Raw genomic sequence first — 25691 nt, forward strand, 5'->3', positions numbered from 1 at the left:
ATATAAAAAAAATGATTTCGAAAAAATCTATCAGAAAATTTTATTTTTTTTTCATTCGATGAAATAATTACAAATTTTTTTTTGTTGATAAAAATTTATTGATAATATACACCAAATTCTAACATTCAGAATAATTGATTGTGATACCATTGCTTTTGAATTGTATTTTTTTGCGTTTCGTTTTTTTTTTGTTATCAATTTGAATAAAAATTATTATGTATGTTTTTAGTTTGCATCTTTAGCTAATTTTTCTGCTTTCTCCATAACTTCTTCGATTGGACCAACCATATAGAAAGCGACCTCCGGTAAATGATCATATTCACCATTCAGAATTGATTTAAATCCAGAAATTGTATCTTTCAATGGTACGAATTTTCCTGCTTGACCAGTGAAAACTTCAGCAACCTGGAATGGTTGCGATAGGAAACGTTGAATCTTACGTGCACGAGCTACGGTGATTTTATCGTCTTCACTCAATTCATCCATACCCAAAATGGCAATGATATCTTGCAATGATTTGTAATCCTAAATTAAAGGTTGAAACAAAATCAAGATTGAGTTGTGTATAGAAATTTGTTAGCTTTGAAAAAAATACCTGAAGAATTTTCTGCACACCACGAGCAACTTCATAATGTTCAGCACCGACAATATTTGGGTCCATAATACGTGAAGTGGAATCAAGCGGATCGACAGCTGGATAGATACCCAATTCGGCAATACCACGAGACAATACAGTGGTTGCGTCCAAATGGGCAAATGTAGTAGCAGGTGCAGGATCAGTCAAATCGTCAGCCGGTACATAAATAGCTTGTACCGAGGTGATGGAACCTTTTTTGGTTGTCGTAATACGTTCCTGCATAGAACCCATGTCGGTGGCCAATGTTGGTTGATAACCTACAGCTGATGGAATACGACCCAATAAAGCAGACACTTCAGAACCAGCTTGAGTGAAACGGAAAATATTATCAATGAAAAGTAGCACATCTTGTCCTTCGGTATCACGGAAATATTCAGCAACGGTAAGACCAGTCAAAGCGACACGTGCACGTGCTCCTGGTGGTTCATTCATCTGACCATATACAAGTGCGACTTTTGAGTTTTTATCTTTGAGAGAAATGACACCACCTTCAATCATTTCATGATACAAATCATTTCCTTCACGAGTACGTTCACCGACACCAGCAAACACTGAATAACCACCATGAGCTTTGGCAATATTGTTGATAAGTTCCATAATCAATACAGTTTTGCCTACACCGGCACCACCAAAAAGACCGATTTTACCACCTTTCGAATATGGAGCCAATAAATCAACAACTTTGATACCAGTGACAAGAATTTCGGTTTCGACACTCATCTCTACGAATTCCGGAGCATCAGCATGAATTGCTGCGAATTTGGATGTGCTAATTGGGCCACTATTTTTTAAAACACACACACAAATAAATTCAATTGTATTCAGCAACAGAAGGAAAATTATAGAAATTACCGTTCATCAATTGGTTCACCAATGACATTGATAATTCTACCAAGAGTTTCAGGTCCAACGGGAATTGTAATCGGAGAATTAGTGTCCAATACATCTTGACCACGAATAAGACCTTCAGTACCGTCCATGGCAATGGTACGGACAACATTTTCACCCAAATGTTGAGCAACCTCAAGAACTAATCGAGGTTTACGATCGACCACTTCTAAAGCATTCAAGATAGAAGGCAATTCACCATCGAATTGTACATCGACAACGGCACCAATGACGGCAACAATTTTACCCATTTTACCATCGGTTTTGGCAGCGGCAGCAGCGGCTGCTGCATATCGTTTTTGAGCTATTATTAAATTTAAAAATTTAAAATTCATAATCATTCAAAATTATGAAAAAAATTAAAGGTAACTTACATTGATCACATAATGCTGGTACAGCATTTCTTGCGGTCTGATTTTGAACCGCTAATTGTACGGCCGGTTTTGATGCACGAGCCAAACTGCTACAATTTCGATATAAACTCAACATTGTTGATTGATTTATGGAAACTGAAACGCTAATTGAACAAATTCAAAAGAAAAATCAAATTTTAAAAAAGATCAATGAAAAAAAAATATCGAGGTTTTGCTCTCGAGTTTTTTAGCGATGTGCCGTCCCGGACAGACAAGTGCTACAAAGAAGAACAACACAACATAACACACACACAAAACAGGGAAACATATAAATCGACCACCGAAAAGGCAAGGAGAAAGCTGTAGGGCAAATCATCAATGCGCATGTTGATAATCGTTTAACATCACACGGTCACCTTTTTTTTACCAGAAAAATTGATATCATTCATAAGTATCGTTACCAGAGTTTGAAAATTAAACGATAGATGTCGCTATATGGATATTGTTTGTTTTTTTTCAAATTCGAATCGAAATATTTTTGCAAAAAAAATTTCAAATTCAAATCACGAAATTCTTGAATTCAGAGATAAAAAAAATTTGTTTGTTTGTTTGTTAGAATAAAAATTGAATTTTTTTTATTATTGACAAAAACAAAAGCAAATTAAATTTGTTTATTATTCTTTCGGTCAAGGCAATTTTTTTCATACACATTTCAATCCATGAAATCCAAGGTAAATGCAAAATATTTTTGATCCGTTAATAAATAAAATTTAAACGGAAAATACTTCATTTTTTGTTTCACTCTTTCGTCTAGGATGTGGTTCTGGTACATCATCCTGTTCATCTTTATTATCAACATTGGTGCTGGCAGATGTTGCTGTTCCACTAGTACTTGATATTGATGGCTCACCACCACCGCTGCCACTGTTAACCGTTACACCATTCATTTGATCTGCCGGAAGTTTCATCGATTCATGAAATATTGAATGTAATGCAATTACAAATGTACAGGCACCGACCAGCTAAAAGAAATGTGTTCAAAAAAATCAGTTAGTCAATCAATTTTCCAAATCAGAAGTAAAAGTTTGAGAAAAAAAAACGAAAAAAATTTGTTACCCAAAAAAATGTTGCGGTCAAACCAAGAAAATATAATATCGGAATGAATGCAACGGAAATAGAAATCAATTGTTGATTACGTGAAAATGGTTTACCAAATAATTCCAATTCTTGATCACGTTTAATAATCGTATACGATAATACGGAATATATTAAAATACCAAACAATAATAATGGCGATGTGATCAGGCAATAAACCAATAATATGATACTAATGACACAATAATTAGAAAAATAAACCTGTAAATTGTCCGGACATCTTCGTGCAATTTCCGTCAATGATGATGGAAAACTGAAATGTTTTTTACGGAAAAATTGTCCCCATGAACCAGTTTTATTATTGGACCAATTTTGTACAAAATATTGTTGAATTTGATTAATTTTATCCTGTATCACCTTCATAATAATGTCGTCGTCGTCGTCTTTGTTGTTGTTGATGTTATTGAAAATCTAATGAATGGAAAATATTTGGAGAAAACAAAAAAAAAATCAAATTATCGATTACCGAAAAGGAAAACAAAAAAAAAACGGAATACAAAAAAAAATGAAAATGAACAAAAAAGATAGACTAACATTTGATTGAAATGTTGTAGATTGTTTTTCATTATTGGTACAAGGTCGAATATTCGGTTGATTATCATCGATGATTCCGAACGATGACATATGCTGTTGTTGTTGTTGATATTCACCTTTTTGTCGTTGATGGTGATTATTATCAACAGCCTGATAATAGCTACCACCACTAAATGCAATGGATGACTGGATAAATTTGTTCGAATCATCATCATCATCATTAGCATTACTAGCACCACCATTAAACACAAATGTTGTAAATGTTGACGACGATGGATTCGAATGGAATGTGAATCGATTTTGCTGCATCATTAATGATGATGTTGTTGTTGTTGTTGTAGAAACATTATCATCTACAACAATAATTTTGTTTTTTTCGTTTGTAGAATCCGCAGATAGTACATTATGATGATAATAATGATGATTATTATGATCCTCAGTGTTCATCATGAAAATTTGATTTTTCTGTTTTTTTTTCTCCAAAGTTTTCAAGAAAAAAGTCGATTATTTCACACAAATACCTAACGCACACATGTGTGTGTGTGTGTGTGGGTGTTTGGAAATTCGAATTATCGAATCATCAAATCGAATAAACAGAAAACTTGAATTTGAAACTTTGAACTTTTTTTTTTGCTATTTTACAATTGTTCAAATCATCGTCATTATATATGGTCATTTGAAAATTCTCCAAATTAACAATCTTTTATCGTCAACAAATACTTCAAAGAATAGTTGAACCAAAAAAAAAAAAAAAAAACAGCAAATTATCGATGCAAAGAATTTTTTTTATCTAAAGTATCATTTTTCTAGCAAAATAAAAAAGAAATAAATAAAAAACAATTAATTTCTACACTTAATCGTATGATGTAAAATGATCTATGAGTTTTTTTTTCAGTTTTTTTTGTATCGAATTTCAATCATTGAAATTCCATGAAAATATTTTTTCCCAAAAGAATGAATATATCATATTCAATGAAAAATGGATAAACAATTCAAATTGAATTATCGAGAGAAAAAAAAACAATTTATAAATAAAAATAATTAGATTTAGAAATAAAGTAAAAAAATGTCAATTTTGTCATAATATCGAAGACAGAGTGTGAGTGATTTATGTCTGAAAAGTTTTCATTTTGCGCAAATCAAAATCATGAAATGGATGCATGCATGCATGAAGAAGAAAAAATCCAATTTTGAAATTGACTCATCATTTCATGTTTGACAAAGACATACAAAAACAAAAACAAAGGAAAAACCGGAGAGAAAAAAACGAAATGTGATTGTCAGGATTAAAATAAAAAAATGATGATGATGATATCCACATCAATTCTGTTGTTGTTTTGGCACAATTTTTTTTTCGCTTTTGGTTCAATTTTCGATTGTCAAAAAAAGAGAGAGAAAGAGAGAATCAAACAGACAAAAATACATGCCAATGAAATAAAAAAAAAAAATTTTCTCGTGATGTTTTTTTGTTCATCAGAAAAAAAACACAAGACATTATTAACTAAACCTGTACCATTCACCATGATCATTTATATAGGAATATATAATTGTAATTGATTGTAATATATCGAAATAGGCAAAGAATAAAAAAAAAATTATTCTGTAAATGAATAGCCAAAAGAATGAATTCATTCAAAACATATTGCTAGTCGTTTGTTGTTGTCGTATTGTTGTCTCAGGTTTCAATAGGATCTCTCTTTATGAAGCGAGAACATTAATAGTCTAGAAACAAGAATTTATCTTGATTTATACACACACACACACACAATAGTCACAGGCGAACAACAAACGGAACAAAAAAAAAACGGAAAAGATTTCTTTTTCGTTACCGTCGTCGTCGTCGTCGTCTTTATTTTTTTTTTATATTTTTGTTGCCTGAAACTAATGATATTTTACACTATATATTCTACAAATTCTTTCGTTCGATGGTTCGTTTTTTTTCATTCAAAAATAAAATTTCATTTTATTTTTGTCTCCACTTTACTTCAAAAAATAAAAAATAAAAAATCTAAATTCGAATTCGGTTGATTTCATTATCATTTTTTTCATCTCTATTGGTTCGATATACCGAATGAAAAAAAAACACATTGATACTTGGAGAAGCTAAAAACTTGAGATTCGGTTTTTTTTCTGTCATCATCATCTTCATCATTAAATTATAGTTCTTAGATCATGAATACATCTATACTCACTCCAAAACCATGCATAAATTCATTGTATATTTATGTTAAACAAACAACAAAAGTAAGAAAAAAAAAGAACTTAACTCTCAACAACAACAACAACGACGACGACGACGACAACGACAACAAAAATTCTTCTTCTTGATGTTCATCGTCTTTGATCTTAATACGAAAACATTTCTTACAACAGAGAAAAAAAAATCGAAAACAAACAAAAGGAAAAGAAAATGGCACCGATGGCAATTCATTTTCTTTTCCACTGTGTAAATTATAGAAATCGAAATACTCATTATTCATATATATACGATGAGAAATCTACCTTATCTAGACACACACACACACACACAAAAACACACACGACCTATTAATAGAAATCATGCAAAAAAAACAGAAGCAGAAATGATCATTAATATATGTATGTATAGGCAGTAGGTACAAAATTTATTTGCCCGATCTTATGAAGAGAGTCATCATGTGGAAAGAAAAAAAAACAAAATCAAATGTCAAAAACAAAGATAAAAACATAAATTGTTCAATCAATTCTGAATTCGAATGAAAAAAAAAGTTCAATAAAATTCAAAATATATTGAAATAACACACAGCATATATATATTACATCGAAAAATCAGATTTTCATATCGATTCCAAAACACCATTAATCATAATGATCAACAATCGAATTATTGTTGTATTATTGGACAAATTTTCTAAAAATAAAATCTAAATGGATTCATGTTCATTAATTAAATTTTTTTTGTTTTTGTTTTTCTTAATTACCCGATATTACGTAATACGTATATATGCACAACAACAATGACAATATAACTGTGCTGCTGTGTTAACAGCTGTGTTACATTCAATGTGGAAATGAATTGGAAATTGTGGCAAAATTCTTATATAAAACACACACATAAAAGCCTATTATTATTGTTGTATAATGATCATCATCATAATCATACATTTAAGAAAGAAATATATAAGGACAGAAAACAAACACTAAATTCCATTGTGTGTGTGTTTGTGTTTTGTTTTTTTATCGCCACACTTTTTTGTGTCCAAAATTTTCTCATTTATTTTCTTCTTTTTTTTTATTGTCGACAAGGATCGAGAAGGCTTAAATCTTTGGAAAAATAAAAGAAATTGAGAGAAAGAGAGCGAAATGAAATGGACAATAAATCGATAGATATGATTCACATTCTCATTCAATTTTATGACAAATCGATTAACAATGTGTGTGAGTGTGTGTAGGGTGTAAATGCCAATAATAGAAACAATGGACAGACAGAAAAAAAATGAGAAAAAGAAAAGGAAATTAATTGAATGATGATGATGATTCCACATTCTATCAACAAGATTGATGATTTTTTTTTCATTTTTTTATGTTTTTTTTTTTCTTTTTTGTTTTGTTCGCAAACAATAAAAATAACAACAACAACAACAACATCTGGTACGATCACAGCATCCCATTATTATAGTTTGAAAATGAAATTGTTGGAAAATTTTTATTTGAGATAAAAAATAAAATAAAATAACGCATCATGATGATCATCATGGTTGAATGAAGATCAAAAAAAAAAATTTTTTAAAACAGAAAAAAAATTAAATTATTAAACAAAGACATTATCGAAAGAGAAAGAAAAACAAAAACAAAAAAACGATGATCAATCATCAAATATCTCCACTGTTTGATAGAGAAAAAATGTCAACAGAAAAGCATCATTTGATCTTTACACATCCATCCAATGACCAAATAATAATCGAAAAAAAAAGTCTTGTTGAAACTAGAATAAAACAGTCCAATAACAATATCATCATCATTATTATTATCATTGTGTCAATATTTGTAGTATAAGCTTATTAAAAGTTATATAAAGAAAAAAAAAACCAGAATCAAACCGAACCGAACCGAACCAAAACGACAAACATAAATTCCGAAACAAATAATTAGAATAAATATATAAAAAGAGATGATGATGATGATGATGATGAGAAATTGAATAATTTCAATTTTCCAAGAAAAAATATGTACGAAAATGTTTCATTTCTTAAACTTTCCTGGTAAATGTTTTTTTTTTCTTCACAATAAAACACACGCACATACACACAGGATAACTTTTTTTTTCTCTATCGGAAATATTTACCGTCATTATTTTTGTTGGTCGAATAGGAAACATTTTTCCTTTTCTTGTGTGTGTGTGTGTGGATAAAAATGACTATTCATCAAACGACGACGACGACGACGACGACACAAAGGCGATCAATGATATGGAGAAAATGCATTTCAGTAAAGCCAACTGCTGTCGTCTATTTTTGCTATACATACAAATAAGGAGAGAAATATTGTGGAATAAAATCTCTGTAGAAAAAAAAACAATTTTTTTTTCTTCTTATTATTCAAGTTTGGTCGATGCAAAACTTTTTTTCTTGTTGATCTAAATATAGTTATTGTTATTGTTCAAAATGTTTATTCACACTTTGTCATTATATATATTATATTGTTGTGTTGGTCGTCATCTTGTCAAAACGGAAAAAAAAACTTGAAAGCCAATTTTTGTTTCTGAATAATAATGTGTTCACACATATATACATTGAAAATCAATTATGATGATGATGATGAATAATTATCATCATTGGTAATTTATACTTGAATGACAAAATTTTACAATAATTTTTTTTTTTTTTTTTTTGGAAATGGTAAGAAAATCTTGAACATCTTCACTATTATATATAAATAATTAACAAGTAAATTATCACATCTATCAACACACATCAAACGTTTGTTGAATTTAAATAACAAGAATAATAAAAAAAAATGGGTGTATAACAAGTTGTCATGTTGATATATATGTATATGGTTCATTAATATTCAATCTTTCTGTCATGTGATGATCATGATCATGATCATGTAAATATTGTCAACAAGAACAGAAAAAAAAACAGGATGGAGATGCATAGGTGCATATATGCATATGCCAATTTATAACAAACAAACAAATTATTAACATGAAAGTTGTGTCATATCATATGATTTGAACGATAATAACTTTTCAATTATATGTTATGTATGTATATATAGTGGTGAAAAAAAAACTTTTGGTAAAAATAGACGAGAAAAATAGTGACGACAATGATTACAAATTGGCTACTAGTAGATTCATTATAAAATGAAAAAAAACCAAAGTTTGAAAATTTTCAAAGTTTTCACACTCACACACTCATTGTTCATTTATTTAATCTTTTGTGATTCGTCACTTATAAATCTCTGAAAAGTTTTTTTGTTTTCTAAATTCGTTTTCATTTCTGTCCCACTCTCTGTAATCTATATCGGTGGATTGATTTGAATTAAAAATAGTGCAAAATTCCGATCAAAGATTGATGCAAATGACATGAGAAAAAAAAAATTCAATGGTAAAACTGAAAGAAAGTGGAACAAAGAAATTTAAATTTTAAAATAGTTTCGAATGCCGAGTTTTTTTTTTGTTTTGTTTCGAGCCTCTCCCCAGCTCTATCTCATTGAATATTATTATATTGTTTATTTCACCATTCAGGAGAATGGCGAAATTTAAATTTAAATTTGGTCAAAAAAGAAAGGAAGGAGAAAAAATCAATCTTTTTTTTCTCGTTCACACACTTGAAATTCAAACATTTTTTTTTTGCTATTTGATTGATTTTTTTTGCTTTAAAGCTGAACAACAACCAAAAAAAAAGAGAAAAAATCGTTTATTCGATTTTTTTTTCAAATTGAATTGAAATGAAGCGAAAAAAAGTGAATGAAGAAATTCTGTAAACGCAAATTCCATACACATATACGAGAAAAAAAAAATTTCAAACCAAAAGTAAAATGTGTTTCTCTCATTCACGAAATAAAAGTAAAAATCACTTCAGCATAATGAAAATAGATGTATAGAGAGTAAAAAAAAAATCGAAACAAAGAATATAAAAAGAATATTATGGAAAGGAGAGAGAGAATTTGTGATCTTCAATTGATGATGATGATGATGATTTTTCATTCATTCTGCACATATACTTCAGCACTTGTTTATAATAATAACAAACTTTTTTTGATAACGAGATGGAAACAAAACAAAAATGAAAAGAAAGAAAGAAATTTTTTTTTCCTTCGAAATAAAACACATTGCTATCATTATCACTTACCATCTGTTCATCATCATTCATGGATAATGATTGGCTGATTGGAAAAGTATTCGTAATTGTATAGAACAAAGAGAAAAAATCGTAAATCACACAATATTTCTCTTTCGATTCTTGATTCATCTTGTTGTTGTTGTTGGCCAAACAATAATAATTGATGAATAATGAAACAAAGTGGAAAAAGTTTTTTGTTGTTGTTGTTGTTCTGTTTTTGTTTATCTGAAGATATGGACAACAACAACAACAACAACAACAACAGAACAATTTTGTGCAACATCCATATATTACGTTATATCTTAATCGAAAAATAATATCGTGAGCCAATCATTTGGAAATTCTTTTTTTTTTAATTCGATTCGATTTCCAAATATAGCCATTATTGGGTGATAATAACATAACAATAATGATTATATATGTAGCTAATAATAGAGCCATAGCTACACACGATTTTGAAATTCACATTGTACCTACAATCTTGTACAATGATAGCTAATCGGCCATTGATGGTAGCCAAAATTTTTCAAAACAACGATATCGATGATTATGAATGGATGAATGAATCAGGTTTGGGAATACACAATTACCACCCATCGATATGATATGCAAATTGATTTCGTTTCTCTTTTCCAGATGTAAATTGATTTTTTTTTCTTTTATTGCCCAGCAACAACAACAACGACGACAGAAATTAATTAAGTAAACTAATCAAATAATTATCAACTATTCATTCACATTGGTTTCGGATATTGCCTCAAAACTTATCCAGCTTTTTTTTTCCTGCAGAATTTATCCGAATTCATTCAACCAGAATATAGTGAATGAAGATTGGCGAACGTGACGTGATGTATATATATATTATAATTAAAACGAATAAAATATTGATATACAAGATTAATGAATATGCAAAACGATAATTCCATCTATCGAGAGCTGATTATTCATATTGGTATCAGAAACAACAACAACAACAACAACAACAACGAAAAAACAAAATATGTAAATTTATATGGCATAAGAAATTGAAAACGATTTGCAATTTGAATTTCGTACTAAAAAAAGGGATTATTTTTCTTTAGAATGGATGGATGGATAAAATGTAAATCAATTTCCGATGAAATCAAAAATTCATCTTTTTATTCTGAAAAAAAACTGTTCCCATTTTTTGAAATTGAAAACAAACTCCAGACCAAAAATATTAAAAGATGAGTTTTCAGAATTTTTTTTTATTATTCATAAAAAAATACTGATAAACATTCGATCTCTCTAGGCTCATCAAAATTTTTTCTTGTTTTATTCCTTTTTTTTCCCAAAGAACGTATTTGTAGATAAAAAAAAAGAAACGCGAGAGAGAAAGATAGATCAAAATAAAGCATATTATCAACCATACAACGATGACAACGAAAACAGCCAGCTTCAAGCAATGATCCTGGTAACAAAAAAAAAAAGCTTAAACGGCATCAGCAGCATCTTTTAACAAGAATTCATTATTATATTCATATATTCACACAAAAATTATCATATGGAATTTTTTTTCGCTCTTTATCTATCTGGTGTTTCAAGAATTTTATTCCAGAATGAAAAATTCTGAAAATAATGGCGGTTAAACAACAACAACAACAACAATTATATTTGTGTGCGTGTGTGTGTGTGTTTTTAATGTTTGACATTTGTGATTTGTTTGTTTGGCAATTTTTTTTTTCGTTGTTGTTGCAACAAAAAAAATTTTTTTTCGATTTCAAGATAAATTTTTTTTTTGTTTATTCTCTTCAATCACTTGATTCAGTGCCATTATCCTCATCATCATTAACATTCAACACACACACACTCGCACCTTGTGTTCACAATGGAAACAAACAACAATTGTGGGTGTGTAAATCTCATTTATTCATTTTTTTTTCTTCGTTTAACATTTAGGTATTTTTCTTTGATGATCCAACACATGTAATTTAAGCCATATGATGATGTTATATCCACGCACACACACACACACACCTTATCATCATAAGTGATTGAAATGGAAAAGAATAAATGAGAATAAAAACATGGTTGACTGATTTCATTTCCCGCAATGATTCTGATGATGAATTTACAAATTATATACAATGAAAAGTGAAGAATTTTAATGGAAAAAAAATTGTAAGCAAATAACAATAATGATGATGAAAAGAACGGAATTATAATTGATTTCTGTCTTTTTTTTTACAGTCTATCGGGTTTGAATGAATAAATGAATGAATGGTGGACTATTATATATCATATACGAATAATAATGATGATCGGTTAGTGATGGAATTTTCTTTTTTTCATTTGAAAATTTTCACTTTCATTCAAACAGGCCCGATTTTTTTCGATAATTGAACCATTTTGATTTTTTTTTGCCTGGTGAACAAAAATCAATCAATCGTACATCATGATCATTTGATTAAATTTTTGTTTGATGATTTTTTTTCCTTTTCAGATTGTCTTTCCTCATTTTCACGAGAATTAATTGGATGATTTCTGATGATGTGATGATGACGAAGACGATGTCAACGATGTTGGTATATGACAATAGAAATGTGTATGACGACGCATATCTTTAATTTTCTTTGATCCTTTATCCTTTTTATCGTTTTTCTTTTTCGATGGTGATGTTTGTTGTTGTTGTTGCTGTTGTTGTTGTTGATGAAGATGAAGAAATGAATCATTTTTTAATTCCAAATTAATTAAATTTGGATCTGGTGGTTCAACTTTTGTATAAACCTTAACACTTTCAAATTTAATATCATCATTATTATTATTGTGATTTATTGATGATGTTGATTGATGACGTTTTGCATATCGTCGTATTGATGATTGTTCCGTTGATTCTGGTTCTGGTATACGAGTCAGACTACGCGCTGTTTGATGATGATTTTTACCATGATTATTATTATGGTTGTTATTAGTGTTGTGATCAATGGTGGATGTTTTACAAGTATCTATAAATGGATTTTAATTCATGATAAATTACAAAAGAAACTAATACTGATTAGCAAAAAAAAAAAAAAAAAAATACAATTTTCAAATAATTTGCAAACTCTGCATCACTAACCTTCTAATAATGTTAAATCAGCTGTTAATAATGGTAATTGTCTAGTGATTTCATCTTTTTGTTCTTCACTTTCTGGTTCAATAACTATTGTTGCACATTTACCACCACTAGATTTCGGTTGAGCATCTATATTATTGTAAAAAAATGACATATCCGGTGATTGTTGTTGTTGATCAAAACTTGTTTGTTGACTTTTAATCAATGCAATTTGACTATCTTGATCAAATTCAACGTTGAATAATTTATCCATATTAAACACTGGGCTAATTAGATTTACACGAAGACCACCGAAACGATAACGAGTACGTGTGCTCAAAAGACGAAGACAAAGAACCTCTTCGGCTGTATCTTCAATATTGTTTGTCGATGATGATGATCTTCGACGATTATTTTGATTATTATGATGATGATCATAAACAGATGTTGGTGATGGTGAATTACGACGTACCGGTGCTGGAAGTAGTTCATCATCTTCAATATAAAGATCAAGCTTCATACTACTACGATTCGGTGTTGCCGATGTACGTCGAGGTTCAATATTTGGACAAGAACTTTTTCTTCGTCTCATTTTCGATATGTAATGATGATGTAAATAACGTAAATGAAATGATCAATTTGGACAATGGACAGAAGAAATGAAAGAATGAATTTCAGCTAAACATTTACACACAATAAGGCCCAATTAACGACAAAACAAAACAAAAAAAACGGTCAAGAAGAAAAATTTCTTGATGACTATGATCAGGCAAATGGATATTGTTCAATTTTGTTTCTTAGTGATTGATCCTAATTTGATCAGCAATTCGGATGAAAACTGCATTAATTGTGAAATGAGAAAGAAAAATCCGATAAAATAACAGCAGGCCAAAAATATCATCACCAATTATCAAGCACGATCGAATAATGAACGAAAACAATTCAGCAAACACAATGGATTGATTGGCAATTCACATCATAGACCTAAATCAAAATGAATGAAATTCGTTAGTTGTCGTATATGAATCGATTTGATACTGAATACTTTATGATGATGAAAGGAATAGTTACCAACTGCTGAACCAATCCGATTCAAAATTTTCTTGTATGGATCATCAGAGTTTGAATGTTGTTTTGTTTTGCGCTGACTCTCTCTTTCTTTCGAAATTTGTTCAACATATTCCATGCAACTTTATTCCATGAAATTTGATTTGCGTTTGCACCCGATTTTTATATGTATATAGAATCTTAAAGGTGCTATATCCAATATAAATCGCATGCGTTTCTCAAAAACAAACACTTGAATACATTTTTTCTTTCATCATTGTTGAACTTTTTTTTTCCCACAAAAATATATCGGAACCAAAAAAAGAAACGAATTCATATTTATATTACACATTTTTCTATTAATTCATTTTTTTTTTTCACTGTTGAAGACAATACTATTATTGACAGAATTAGTATACAAACAAACTTTGAAAGGGACGATGAGAGAGAGAGAAAAAAAATGAAATCAAACATTGAGAATTTGAAAAAAAAATACTTGAAAAAATTGAATTTCCATTGAATCACCAATTTCGAAAACATTATATTTGAATGGCACACGCAAACACACACACACACACGCTCACACATTACGTCACATGATGACATTCGAATTATTTTTACCAAAAAATTAAAAAAAAAAGATTTCTTTTGGTGTTTGTAAAAAATTATTTGTTTCAAGTGTTCATCATCATCATCATTTATTAAATGTAAGTATCATATAAATGTAAATCAAATTTTTATCATTTAAAAACATCCATGATTTATGAATGAATTTATATACTGCTGTTCATTCTATTTATCAAAGTCCATCGTAAACAAAACATTCAATTAGGGAATGATGATGAAAATGATAGATTGGCCAAACAAACAAATGGACAATAGACAAAAATTGCATCATCATCATCATTAGTATAATTATCTTAAGCTCTCTTTTTTTATCCTTTATGATTCTCATATACGATATAATTTAGGTTTAGTTTTTATGTTTATTCCATTTTTCATATATATTCGTTTTTTCCAAAGATTTTGACGATAATCGGATCATCAACTCAACTCAAAAAAAACTAAACTCTCTGATTCTTGGTAAACTATTATATTAGTGAATTCACACACACAAATGCACAGAGAGAAGAATCCCTATGTGTATTTTGGTCCGATGGTTATTATTATTATTGTTTTTCTTTTGCTTGTTTTGTTGTTTACAATCAAAATCAAAAAAAATGGGCAATTTGTCTGCCTGGCTAAATCGAAAATGAGAATTCCAATTATTATGATGAATTCATTGATTCATTTCCGTTAATAGTTCATTAAATGTACCAATTATTTATGCAGATTCTTGCTGTTCTGCTGCTGGTACCTGTATAACAGAAAACATTCATTGTGATTCATTTCCAATTTAGATTTTTTCAGTAAAAAAAAAATGTAGACCACCGTATTTAGATAGATAAATATATATTGAACCAACGAAAATTGATAATCAGTTTGAATCGATGTAATAAAAATAGGAAAATTAATTCTTCATCGTCAACATCAATATATTATATATTGGAATTTATTTAGTAGTTTTTTTTTGTAGTTCAGTTATTTATTGCTAGATTAATTTTGTTTTTTTCTCTCTCTCTCTCTCTTGTGTGTACATTAGATTTGATCTGTAATGGCAATAGTATAAATTATTGTCTCATTATTTTATTTTTTTTTGCTGCACAATGTTCAATAAGATTCGAATTATTTACAGTCCATTATGGTGGTCATTTTTTTTTTTTTTTTTTTGGTAATTGATTCTAATGACCATCACCGGTCAAACAGTGATTCGATTGAAATAGATGGTTCACCTAAATAAAAAAAAAATCTCGATCAAATATTTGAAAAATCATGACAATCAATTTATTTTATTTTCAAAATACTAAAAAATTGTGATGAAAAAAAACCATTCTGGATGCTGCGCCACATCAAAAAGCAAAATTTTTTTAAAAAAAAAGTCAAGTTTAAATTGAATTTTTTTTCCGTTCATCATAATTCATTGAAATCTTTTTAATAATAACTAGAAATGAAAAGTTTTCATTTTTTTTTGTCAAAAATAGAATTCAAATCGTGGTCGTCGTCAATAATAATGAAAATTTGAAGCTGAAAAAGAAATATATTGGCCTAAAGGCAGAATTTATGTTGCTGAAAAAAATATGACGTCCAAAAAAAAAAAATAAAAATATTTTGCCATCTGTAATCTGAAAAAAACATTGGAAAAAATTTATTCTTCACTTTTTCATCAAGAGAAAACCAAAACTTATTATTATTATACTCAAATGCATTGGAATTATAATGGTTTCTTTTTCCAATTTTTATTTTTGTGCTATTCTCAGCTGATTTCATTCGATTGTGCATTCCCAGATGTGTATGTGAATTTTTTTTTTCTTTGTACCCAAAGCTACAATGTTTCCAATGAAAAAAATGATGATGAACGAATAACAACAACGTATTCTATTTTTACTGTCGTCATATCAATGTTTGCGATAAATGATGAACCGTTATATTTGTCTTACTTGATATTTTCAACCAATTGGTTTTTTTTCTGTTTGGCCTAATCATCGACATATAAAAAGCGAAATATTTGACCGAGAAATAATTTTATTTGTTTCTGGTAAGGTGTTCAATTCGATTAAATTTATTCATATTTTTATATTTTTCTATCCAATAGATAGCTAAATGGCTCAATTACATCGCTATTATCGTCAACGATTTTTTAATTTATTTCAACAAAAATCATTTCATCATCATCGTGCATCATTATTACAATGTCGTAATTTAAATCTAGTCATCAATTATAATGATATCAACATAAAACGTCGAATCCATACTAGTGGCATATTATTATCATCGAATGATACACTTTATCAACATGAACATGATATTTCACGATCATTTATCATGCCACAACAGCAAACAAACGATCAAATTATATCATCATTAAATGATACGGCATACGTGTCGTTCATAAGCCATCAAGAAATACGAGATAGACAACAAAATCTTATGCTTCTTGCATGTGAACATTTAAGAAAAATTCAGCCATCATTCAAAAATTTATCACCTTTAATATTGATTGCAACACCCCCGCCACAATATCAAGGCAATACAAAGATACCGGTGAATGAATGTAAACAAAATACCGATTTTACTTATCTGACTGGACTTCATTCAGGTACTAGTGATCAACTAACAAGTAATTGTGTTCTGGCAATTTTTCTTGAAAATCCTGATTGTATCGATTCATGTCGTTCGATAATATTTTCATCGAATCGTACGAAAAGTGAAAAACAATGGCATGGACCAGAACTAAATGTTCAATATGAACAATGGCTTAAACAAATCTGTGATGATTGTCAACCATTGACCGAATTAGTGAATTTCATAAATAAACATATAAAACCTTATCGTCGTGATATGTTTATATCAAGAAAAACATTGGAATATCGTCCTGAATTAGTTACACATCTTAAATTTTATCTTAAATCTTCTACAACATCATTTGACAAAGAAATGGAAAAATGGTCAACAAGTTTAGGACAAACGATTCAATCGGTTAATATACGTGATATTTCCTTATTTATCGATCAATTACGGGTGATTAAATCTAGTCAAGAAGTAAAAGCCATGAAACGTGTTGGTCATATTGGTGCATTGGCTCTCACCAATACGATTGAATGGAGCAGACGACTGTTTTCAACAACCAACACTAATGATAATCCATCATTTACTTTCATTGAATCACATATTGATGCAAAGTTTAATTTTGAATCCAAGTTATTAGGTGCACGACATCAATCATTTCCAAGTGTTTGTGCAAGCGGTCCACGTGCAACTATTATTCATTATGGCCGCAATGATCATATCATTACCCGTAATGATAATGATAATTGTTGGATATTAACCGATGTAGGATGTGAAGATGTTGATGGTTATTGCTGTGATATAAGCCGTACATGGCCCATCGACATGAATCGAAATTCGATCAAGAATGATAAATTTCAATTACAATCACAATTATATGAAGCATTGATTGGCATACAACATGAATTAGTCAATTCAATCACTATTGGCCATACTTCTTTGAATGATCTCAATCAATTAATGTTGAATATAATGGCACGAATTCTGCCTGAATTCAATATGTTCGATGAATCCGTTTCAAATGATGATGTACGAAATATTATCAAACGTCTTTGTCCACACCATGTCTCACATTATTTAGGTAATTCAATGAATTTTATTGATTAAAATGTGTCATTAAAATTAATTTCCGTTCCATATAAATTTAGGTTTAGATATTCATGATACGCCATCGGTATCACGTTCGTTGCCATTATTACCAGGAATGTGTTTCACAATTGAACCGGGCCTCTATTTTCCGGCACAAGGATTGCCAATCAAAGAAGAATTTCGTAATATTGGAATTCGTATCGAAGATGATATTATAATTGAACCTGGTACGAAAATGATTATTCCGTTGACAAATGATTGTCCGAAATTGCTTGTGCAATAGATTGAAAAACAATTATCATCAATTCTCTGTGATTCATAAAAAAACATAAATTTTTCAAGTGCTGCCATCTGTCGACATAAAAAGGAAAACCGAATATTTTATTGAACGAATTTAGAAAATAAATCAAAGAAAAAAAAATCAAGTAGGAATGGGTAATTCATTGGCAACGATTTCAAGAATATCGCCAATTTTAAGCCTCCAATTTTTGATATCTTTAGACACCTGACACCAGTGTTCACCATGTCGAGGTTCGGCTTGGATGCATCGTTTTTTCAATTCCATTTGTTGTTCCTGTGAACCGTGTAATATTTCAAATTTATATGCATAGGCCCATGCATCACCAAGATCGGGATCCAATTTTAACGTACGTTTAAACCATTCACGAGCTTTGGTCATCTTACGTTCACACCAAAATAATAATGAACAGGCTAACAGCACATGAACGTCATGTTCACAACGTTTCAATGCATCAACGCTTCGACTTTTTCGTTGCTGACGATTTTCCATGAATATAGCTTCAGCCCATAACATACCACTTTGTGGACATTCCTGTAAGGCTTTCGACAGCATCGGCAAAGCAATCTCTTTATTACCGGCTCGAATTTCCACACGAACAGCTTCCAGCCATAAAAGATCATTTTTCGGATTTTTTAAACGACCTTTTTCCAGTACAGAACGTGCTTTAATTAGAGCTCCTTCAGATTCTTCAAGTCGAGCCAACAATATCCATAATGCAACGTTTGAATTATTTGATTTAAGTCCACGTTGATAGATTTCACGAGCTTCATTAATACGACCCGTTTGTTGATGTATTTGTCCAAGCATCATCCATATTTTAGGATAATCATCCCAGTGATTGATTGCCATCTCAAGTAATTCAATAGCACGAGATAAATTTCCTAATTGCCATTCCAATTTAGCCGATTTCATATACACACGTGGTGTACTATTCTTTTCACGAGCTTTCTCCAGAATCTTTCGGGCACGATCATATTCAGCATTTTCCGATTCCAATTTGACGGCTGCCAACCATATTTCCTCTTTGTTTTGATTCACATCGAATGCCCGGGATAATATTTGACGTGAAGCTTGTACATCACCACCAAGCCATTTACTTTTAGCGGCCATTAACCAAAGTACTTCAGCTTGTGGACAATTAACAACGGCTAATTCTAATAATGATTCAAGACTTTCTTTAGTTCCGTGATTTTTTTCGAAAAATGCAGCTTGTAGCCAGATATTTTCATTTTTAGGAAATACTTTCAATGCATTTGCATAAACAGCTCTTGCGCATTCAAAGGCTTCAGAATTGGCCAGATTTTCAGCATCCTCTAGCCAACCATGTTCACGATCTTCTTCATCGATTCCAAAATCGATTACTGATTTGACAATAGCTTGTGCAGTTGCTTTTGAGCCAGATTTTTCCGTTTCAATAGCGTCCTGTACCCAATGTTCACGATTAATTTCAACACCATTGGCTTGTAATGAATTCAGTGCACGATCAATAATTTTCTGTACCATAGATAAATTACCTTGTGCTTCTTCAAGTTTGGCTGCCGTAAACCATATTTGTTTATCAGTTGGTATATTTTCACGTGCTTTATTCAATACTTTTCGAGCATTTTCATACACTTCCAATCGAGCTAATGCTAACCACAGATCAACGCTTGTTGGACAACATTCTACAGCTCTAGTTAGAAGGATACGTGCATCTTCTGGTTCTTCCAATTCGACAGCTTCTTTCCATAATCGTACCGAATTCGGGATATGTTCCAATGCTTTACGAAAAATTTTCTTTTTTGCTTTTACTTCTTTTTCTAATTCGGCTGCTTTTATCCAGAGACGAACGGATGAATTTCCAAGTTTTCGTACACCTTGTGCTATGACTGATTTAGCGAGATCAGGTGGTTGAAGACGAGCTGCTTCTATCCATATATCTTCGGAATTTTCACATTGTTCACAGCCTTTCATGATGAGATTTCGTGCTGTTTGTAATTTTCCCGTTATTTCCTCTAATCTTGCCGATGCAATCCATGCTGGAGCATGATTTGGATTCGTTTCGCGGACAGATTTTAACAATAATCGTGCTTTCTTTATGTCACTTATATCGGCACCAACTGATGGTATCATTGATTGAAGATCAGTCAAATAGCCTTTAGGATCGACAACGGTTTGACCTGATACGGAATCCGAAGCTTGATTCAATTTAATATCCATCAATGTATTACGAGCTTGACCAATTTTTTTCAAATCTAAATGACTTGGTGCTGAACTTAACAAACCGGTCGATGTACCAGAGATGACCGTCTTTAGACCGCTTAAAGGATCAATCGAAGTGACCGTTTCATTTGACAAACTAACATTATGGGCAAGAATCGAATCTGGAACAGGTGTGAATTTTTCAGCTCTTGGATTACGCATCTTTTTATTACGAGCATCACCAACATCTGGTATTGAATTCCATTCATCAGCCGAAATACGAGCCAAATCACGTTTTAGATCGGAAAATTGTTGTTGAATTTTCGGTCGTTCTTGACGATATTGTTCCAATTCTCGTCTAAGTTTTTTTTCTCGATATTCTTTACGTTTTTCATCCATACGTTTATCTATCGAATCATATATACGATCAGCTTCTTCATCATCTTTATCATATGGATCTTTACTGAAAAGACTACCACCATAGCCATTGAATTCATCATAATTGGCATCATTTAAATCTTCTTCATCATCTTCAATGTCTTGTTCATTATCTTTACCAGGCTTTTTGCTGGCTAATTTTGACTTAGATAATGCATGACGATCATCACTATAAATAATTTTTTAAAATAAAGTCATTTAAAAAATAGGATAACTACTCATCATTCAAACTTACGGAACATCGGTTGCATCTCTGGCAGGACCAATATCGCTTCGAGTTGTAAAACCAGTAGCACTAAATTGATAAAAATTGATTAATTTTTCAACAAAATCGAATTTTCATCATCATTTGAAACTTACCCTCTGCCAGCGCCTGCAACATATCCAAGTGGAGCTGGTACACCTAGAATTTCATTATGAAAAAACAAATTAAAAACAAATCGAAATTATTGATTCAACGGATAATAAATACCGATAAAAGCTTTCTTTTTCTTGCTGACCAATGCTCCGGGATGTGGAATATTTGCCAAATTCATTGTGGATCAAAAAAAATAATCAAATGAAAAATTTCACGAGTGAAAATTCAATTTCTAGAATTTTTCTAATGAAAACAAAAAATGTCCTGTTCATATAATAAGTGACAGAAAAAAATTATTTTTATTTTTAAACAATCAAAAATAAAAATGAAAACTTACAAATTTTTACATTTATTTAATTGACACTTTTTTTAATTGCTCAATAATTTCATCATATTGTCGAAGAATTGAATTGCCACTAGTTTCTGTACAAAGTGTACGCCTCTGCTTTAATAATTCAATGGCTTCAACATAGTGGCCACCCGATATTAGACATTTGATTGCACCTTCATAATTATTCTGTTTCAAACGATATTCATGCCATTGATAAAATAATTTATTGACAAACGTATCCGATGCTAAATGTATCACTGACAATATGATTGCTTCACGAAATAGATTCTGTGCCAGTAGCGAATCGATTGAAACATGGAATTCATTAAGACAACAGATTCTGATCAATGCACATAATTCTTTACTATAATTTGTCCATTTCATTTTCGAATTAAGCTGAATTTGTTGAACACGAGAATTGTTCGATGAAGATGATTCGCCGAGAATATTTCGGATACAATTTTCATAAAGTTTTCGTGAAAACGAGGAAGCAATCATAGCCAATATCGGATCACATTCATTTTGTTCCAATAATTTTTCCACACATGATCGAGCATTCAAAAACAATGATAAAACATATTGTCCTTCGAGATTTTTATTCTTTTTATGATTTTCAATTTCCAGCTCCAATAATCGTTCAATATGTTCGAATTGGCCATATAAAAGAATACGATCTAACTTATTCGGTGGTATGGTGACGGCCGTCGTAGATTTTTTCAACTGTATCAACCATTTAATATCTTCAAGATGTTCATATTTCGAAGAATTATTTTCAATTTGATTATTTAGCGAAAATAAAGCTTTAATTGGCACTGATAATGATGATGATGATTTATTACCCAATGTTTTAGTATTTGCTAAATTTTTTAATTTTGAAATTTCCGATGATAATGAAGAAATTGTTGAATCAAAAGATGCTCCATCTGGAACATTGGCAATGGCATCATTGGTGGTTTCGCCAGAATCTTCACCATTATTAATATTATTTTCCAATAAAGAACGCAAAGAATTTATTTTAACATTTTGTTTATCGGTTGCATTCGAAAAATCCGGTTGAATCGTCCAATTCCAGAAAAAGAAATTATCTTCACTGCCGGAAAATAAAAAGTCCGCATTAAAATGACACCATTTTATACTGTAAATCAATGATTTATGGCCAAAAAAACGTTTCAATGGAATTCGTTTAGCAATATTCCAAATGATACATGTTGTATCATAACTTGCTGAGGCCAGTAAAATTTTTTCATCAATATCTTCGATTCGATTGAATGGACTCCAACATGTGAATGAAACACGATCTTCATGGCCTTTAAGTCGACATTTTATTGGTACAGTTTTGACAACAAGTTTTGAATCATCATTATCGTCATCTTCACCATCAATATTTGACGATGATACACAAGGCAAAGTATTATTGTCAAGATCGTCAAGTCGATAACAATTGATATATTTTTCATGTAAAGCAGTAATTGCAAGATAATTAGTTCGTGAACAATATTCAATTGAAAGACAAGGACGATTAAATGATCGAAATCGATATAAATGTCGAAAAGCTTTATCATCGACTGGTGGTTCAACAATCCGACAAAATACATCAACCGTACCATCATCATTGCCCATTAATAGATACTTCTGTTCATCACTTGTTAATAAGGCTGTTCGTTTAATTTTCTGATTTTCCGGCACACCAACAAGATATTTATCAAAATTTTCTTGTGCACGATGGCTATTATTATCATTATTATTTGATAGATAATTGACCAATATTTTACCACTTTGATGTAATGTCAATACAACCGGTGATGATTGATGATCGTTTTGATTTTCATCCAACAACAATGTATCAAGCCAAATGATGGAATAAATTTTACTTGTATCACGTGTATTAACTTTGCTAGATTTAAAAACAATATCTTTGCTATTTAAATCATAATGAATTAGTTCGCCATCCAATGTAGCAATAATTAGACGTCCAAGACGTTCATAATATTTACGATTCCAAATGACATTGAAAAATCTGGTTTTCGATGACAATTGTAAACGTTGAACTTGTATATCATAATGATGATTATCATCATCTTCATCATCATTAGTTGTCGCTTCTCGAGTAAAATCCAGGACAAAAATATTACTACCAAATGCAATGGCAATTCGTTTATCTGATTGACAACAATCAATGGCTAAAGCACCATTGGAGAATGAATAGAAAACTGTTTCAGATGTCCGAGTGGATAGATTCCATAAAATAAGTTTATAATCCAATGAATTCGTGATGGCAATTTTATGTTCCAGATCCATTGCAATTGAAAATATAATAAACGTATGATTCATTGGTTGATTTTTGTTCACTATTTTTGATTGAAATGTTCTATTCGTTTTACCGATACGTAATTTACTATTCAACCCTTTTTCCGGTAATGTAAATGTTAATAAATCACCCGAACTATTTGTCAAAACGATTTCATAGGCAACATTTGAATGTTTCACACATGATCGTGGCATAAATCCGGCTGTGAACCAATTTGCCGTATTAGTTTGGCTACTTCCACTTGCTTTTTGATTCGAACCATGATAATTCGATACAATACGATGTTCAGCAATTTCATTTTGGTTTGAACAACTCCATACTTTCAATACTGAATCTCGTGACACGGAACATAGCAGTCCTTGACGATAAGATTGATGCGATGATAGTGAATATGATGAAAATGACAATGAACAAATATCATCATTATGGCCATTTTCAGCAAATATTGTTAAAGATGTTGTTTGATCGCCGGTCATCGAATCAAAACCAATGATGACAATTTTTCCGCCCATATAACCGATGGCTAATTTATGTTCATTTTTATCCGATGACGATGGACAACATTCAGCCGGTAATGATGCCAAACAGGCAATCTGAAGTTGTCCCGAATTGAAACGAGAATTTTGACAATCTTCATTATTATCATGTAGGATTTTCACCTCATTCTTTTTCACTTTCCATACGATAATATGTGTATCGAGTGAATAATAAACAATTGGTCCTTCGGATTGATAATGTAACCAGGCAGCTGAGAGAATTTTTTTCTGTGCAACAGTTTTGCAACATTGTCGACTAATTGCTGAAAATGGCAAATTTTGTAACAATGTTATTCGACGATGACAATCGTACAAGGCACCGACACCATCACTATTGCCAAGAAAAATCATTGCACAACTTGTTGCATAAATTTTTTGATTCATATTTTTCGACGATCCATGTTTGATCATTGAGAATGTTTTGTCAAACACCACTGTTGTTATATAACTACTATTTGAACGAAATACATCGAAATGTTGAGATTTTGCTTTCGTTCCGAATACATTGACAATTTCTCTGTAATGGATTTTCCATTTTTTCGTATCATTATTTGTTGAATGTTTTTTCGATTTTTGAACAATAATATCGGCTAAAAATAAAAATGACTTTGCACCATAAGCAAGAAATATCTCTGGATTTAAAGATGACGACGATGACCAAACATCCGAACAGGATGGAAGAAACCAATTCCAAAATGTTCCAAATGAAAATTCTACTTTTGGATTTTCAATTTCTTGTTCATCAACATTTTCATCTACAATGATTTCATTTTGAATCGTCAGCAAATCATTCTCTTCGGATGTGGCCATATTTCAAAAAAAATATTTAGTAACCAAATTATTTATTCGAAATTGAACGATAATTATCAATATATACCAAGACATAAACAACATTCACACACAAAGACAAACACAAAAATCGAATCATTTGTCAAAGTCACGTGTGAATTCGGTGGTGGCCGAGTATCGATTGTTCGTATCGATAG

The 25691-nt window shown here is 30.6% G+C and overlaps 6 protein-coding genes across 8 annotated transcripts; 1 reads left to right on the forward strand and 5 right to left on the reverse strand.

Annotated features, from left to right (window-relative positions):
• Positions 1–15: 15 nt before the first annotated feature.
• On the reverse strand, positions 16–2208 carry LOC124497966 (ATP synthase subunit beta, mitochondrial). 2 transcript variants are annotated; one of them, XM_047061663.2, is made up of 4 exons: positions 1900–2208; positions 1490–1829; positions 596–1418; positions 16–525 (listed from the first exon to the last, which is right to left on the reverse strand). In XM_047061663.2, the coding sequence occupies exons 1-4, from the start codon at positions 2012–2014 to the stop codon at positions 226–228; spliced, it is 1578 nt and encodes a 525-aa protein (XP_046917619.1). In that variant the 5' UTR covers positions 2015–2208; the 3' UTR covers positions 16–225. The 2 variants fall into 2 exon arrangements, with proteins under 2 accessions (XP_046917619.1, XP_075592037.1); XM_075735922.1 differs by having other exon boundaries at positions 1909–2158.
• A 266-nt stretch (positions 2209–2474) lies between these two features.
• Positions 2475–8791, reverse strand: LOC124499109 (uncharacterized). Its single transcript, XM_075735923.1, has 4 exons — positions 7892–8791; positions 3568–4373; positions 2995–3444; positions 2475–2900 (listed from the first exon to the last, which is right to left on the reverse strand). The coding sequence occupies exons 2-4, from the start codon at positions 4015–4017 to the stop codon at positions 2649–2651; spliced, it is 1152 nt and encodes a 383-aa protein (XP_075592038.1). The 5' UTR covers positions 4018–4373; positions 7892–8791; the 3' UTR covers positions 2475–2648.
• A 3595-nt stretch (positions 8792–12386) lies between these two features.
• LOC124499892 (uncharacterized) lies at positions 12387–13543 on the reverse strand. The gene is made up of 2 exons (XM_047063897.2): positions 12976–13543; positions 12387–12862 (listed from the first exon to the last, which is right to left on the reverse strand). Exons 1-2 carry the CDS (start codon positions 13541–13543, stop codon positions 12387–12389), a joined length of 1044 nt encoding a protein of 347 aa, XP_046919853.2.
• Positions 13544–14245: 702 nt separating this feature from the next.
• LOC124499972 (xaa-Pro aminopeptidase 3) lies at positions 14246–20954 on the forward strand. Of its 2 annotated transcripts, XM_075736099.1 has the most exons (5): positions 14583–14705; positions 15022–15157; positions 16080–16633; positions 16691–18244; positions 18312–20954. In XM_075736099.1, the coding sequence occupies exons 4-5, from the start codon at positions 16699–16701 to the stop codon at positions 18533–18535; spliced, it is 1770 nt and encodes a 589-aa protein (XP_075592214.1). In that variant the 5' UTR covers positions 14583–14705; positions 15022–15157; positions 16080–16633; positions 16691–16698; the 3' UTR covers positions 18536–20954. The 2 variants fall into 2 exon arrangements, with proteins under 2 accessions (XP_075592213.1, XP_075592214.1); XM_075736098.1 differs by lacking the exon at positions 15022–15157 and having other exon boundaries at positions 14246–14705.
• Prp6 (pre-mRNA processing factor 6) lies at positions 18613–22006 on the reverse strand. The gene is made up of 5 exons (XM_047063979.2): positions 21868–22006; positions 21645–21794; positions 21533–21575; positions 21408–21467; positions 18613–21341 (listed from the first exon to the last, which is right to left on the reverse strand). Exons 2-5 carry the CDS (start codon positions 21706–21708, stop codon positions 18674–18676), a joined length of 2835 nt encoding a protein of 944 aa, XP_046919935.1. The 5' UTR covers positions 21709–21794; positions 21868–22006; the 3' UTR covers positions 18613–18673.
• On the reverse strand, positions 21804–25620 carry LOC124499970 (uncharacterized). The gene has a single exon (XM_075736097.1). The coding sequence runs from the start codon at positions 25513–25515 to the stop codon at positions 21880–21882; it is 3636 nt and encodes a 1211-aa protein (XP_075592212.1). The 5' UTR covers positions 25516–25620; the 3' UTR covers positions 21804–21879.
• Between the last annotated feature and the right edge of the window lie 71 nt (positions 25621–25691).

This window comes from Dermatophagoides farinae, chromosome 2, assembly GCF_024713945.1.
Source record: "Dermatophagoides farinae isolate YC_2012a chromosome 2, ASM2471394v1, whole genome shotgun sequence".
In the NCBI taxonomy this organism is placed as follows: Eukaryota; Metazoa; Arthropoda; class Arachnida; order Sarcoptiformes; family Pyroglyphidae; genus Dermatophagoides; species Dermatophagoides farinae.

Excerpts from the sequence above, each read along its gene's own strand:
- LOC124497966 (XM_047061663.2), bottom strand. The coding sequence starts at position 2,014 with ATGTTGAGTTTATATCGAAATTGTAGCAGTTTGGCTCGTGCATCAAAA. Across the intron at positions 1,830-1,899 it reads ACCAGCATTATGTGATCAAT|CTCAAAAACGATATGCAGCA; the intron begins GTAAGTTACCTT and ends ATTTAATAATAG. Across the intron at positions 526-595 it reads GTGTGCAGAAAATTCTTCAG|GATTACAAATCATTGCAAGA; the intron begins GTATTTTTTTCA and ends CCTTTAATTTAG.
- LOC124499109 (XM_075735923.1), bottom strand. The coding sequence starts at position 4,017 with ATGATGAACACTGAGGATCATAATAATCATCATTATTATCATCATAAT. Across the intron at positions 3,445-3,567 it reads CTACAACATTTCAATCAAAT|ATTTTCAATAACATCAACAA; the intron begins GTTAGTCTATCT and ends TCCATTCATTAG. Across the intron at positions 2,901-2,994 it reads TGACCGCAACATTTTTTTGG|CTGGTCGGTGCCTGTACATT; the intron begins GTAACAAATTTT and ends CATTTCTTTTAG.
- LOC124499892 (XM_047063897.2), bottom strand. The coding sequence starts at position 13,543 with ATGAGACGAAGAAAAAGTTCTTGTCCAAATATTGAACCTCGACGTACA. Across the intron at positions 12,863-12,975 it reads TGATTTAACATTATTAGAAG|ATACTTGTAAAACATCCACC; the intron begins GTTAGTGATGCA and ends ATCCATTTATAG.
- LOC124499972 (XM_075736098.1), top strand. The coding sequence starts at position 16,699 with ATGGCTCAATTACATCGCTATTATCGTCAACGATTTTTTAATTTATTT. Across the intron at positions 18,245-18,311 it reads CCATGTCTCACATTATTTAG|GTTTAGATATTCATGATACG; the intron begins GTAATTCAATGA and ends ATATAAATTTAG.
- Prp6 (XM_047063979.2), bottom strand. The coding sequence starts at position 21,708 with ATGAATTTGGCAAATATTCCACATCCCGGAGCATTGGTCAGCAAGAAA. Across the intron at positions 21,468-21,532 it reads GTTGCAGGCGCTGGCAGAGG|TGCTACTGGTTTTACAACTC; the intron begins GTAAGTTTCAAA and ends TTATCAATTTAG. Across the intron at positions 21,342-21,407 it reads AGAGATGCAACCGATGTTCC|TGATGATCGTCATGCATTAT; the intron begins GTAAGTTTGAAT and ends AATTATTTATAG.
- LOC124499970 (XM_075736097.1), bottom strand. The coding sequence starts at position 25,515 with ATGGCCACATCCGAAGAGAATGATTTGCTGACGATTCAAAATGAAATC.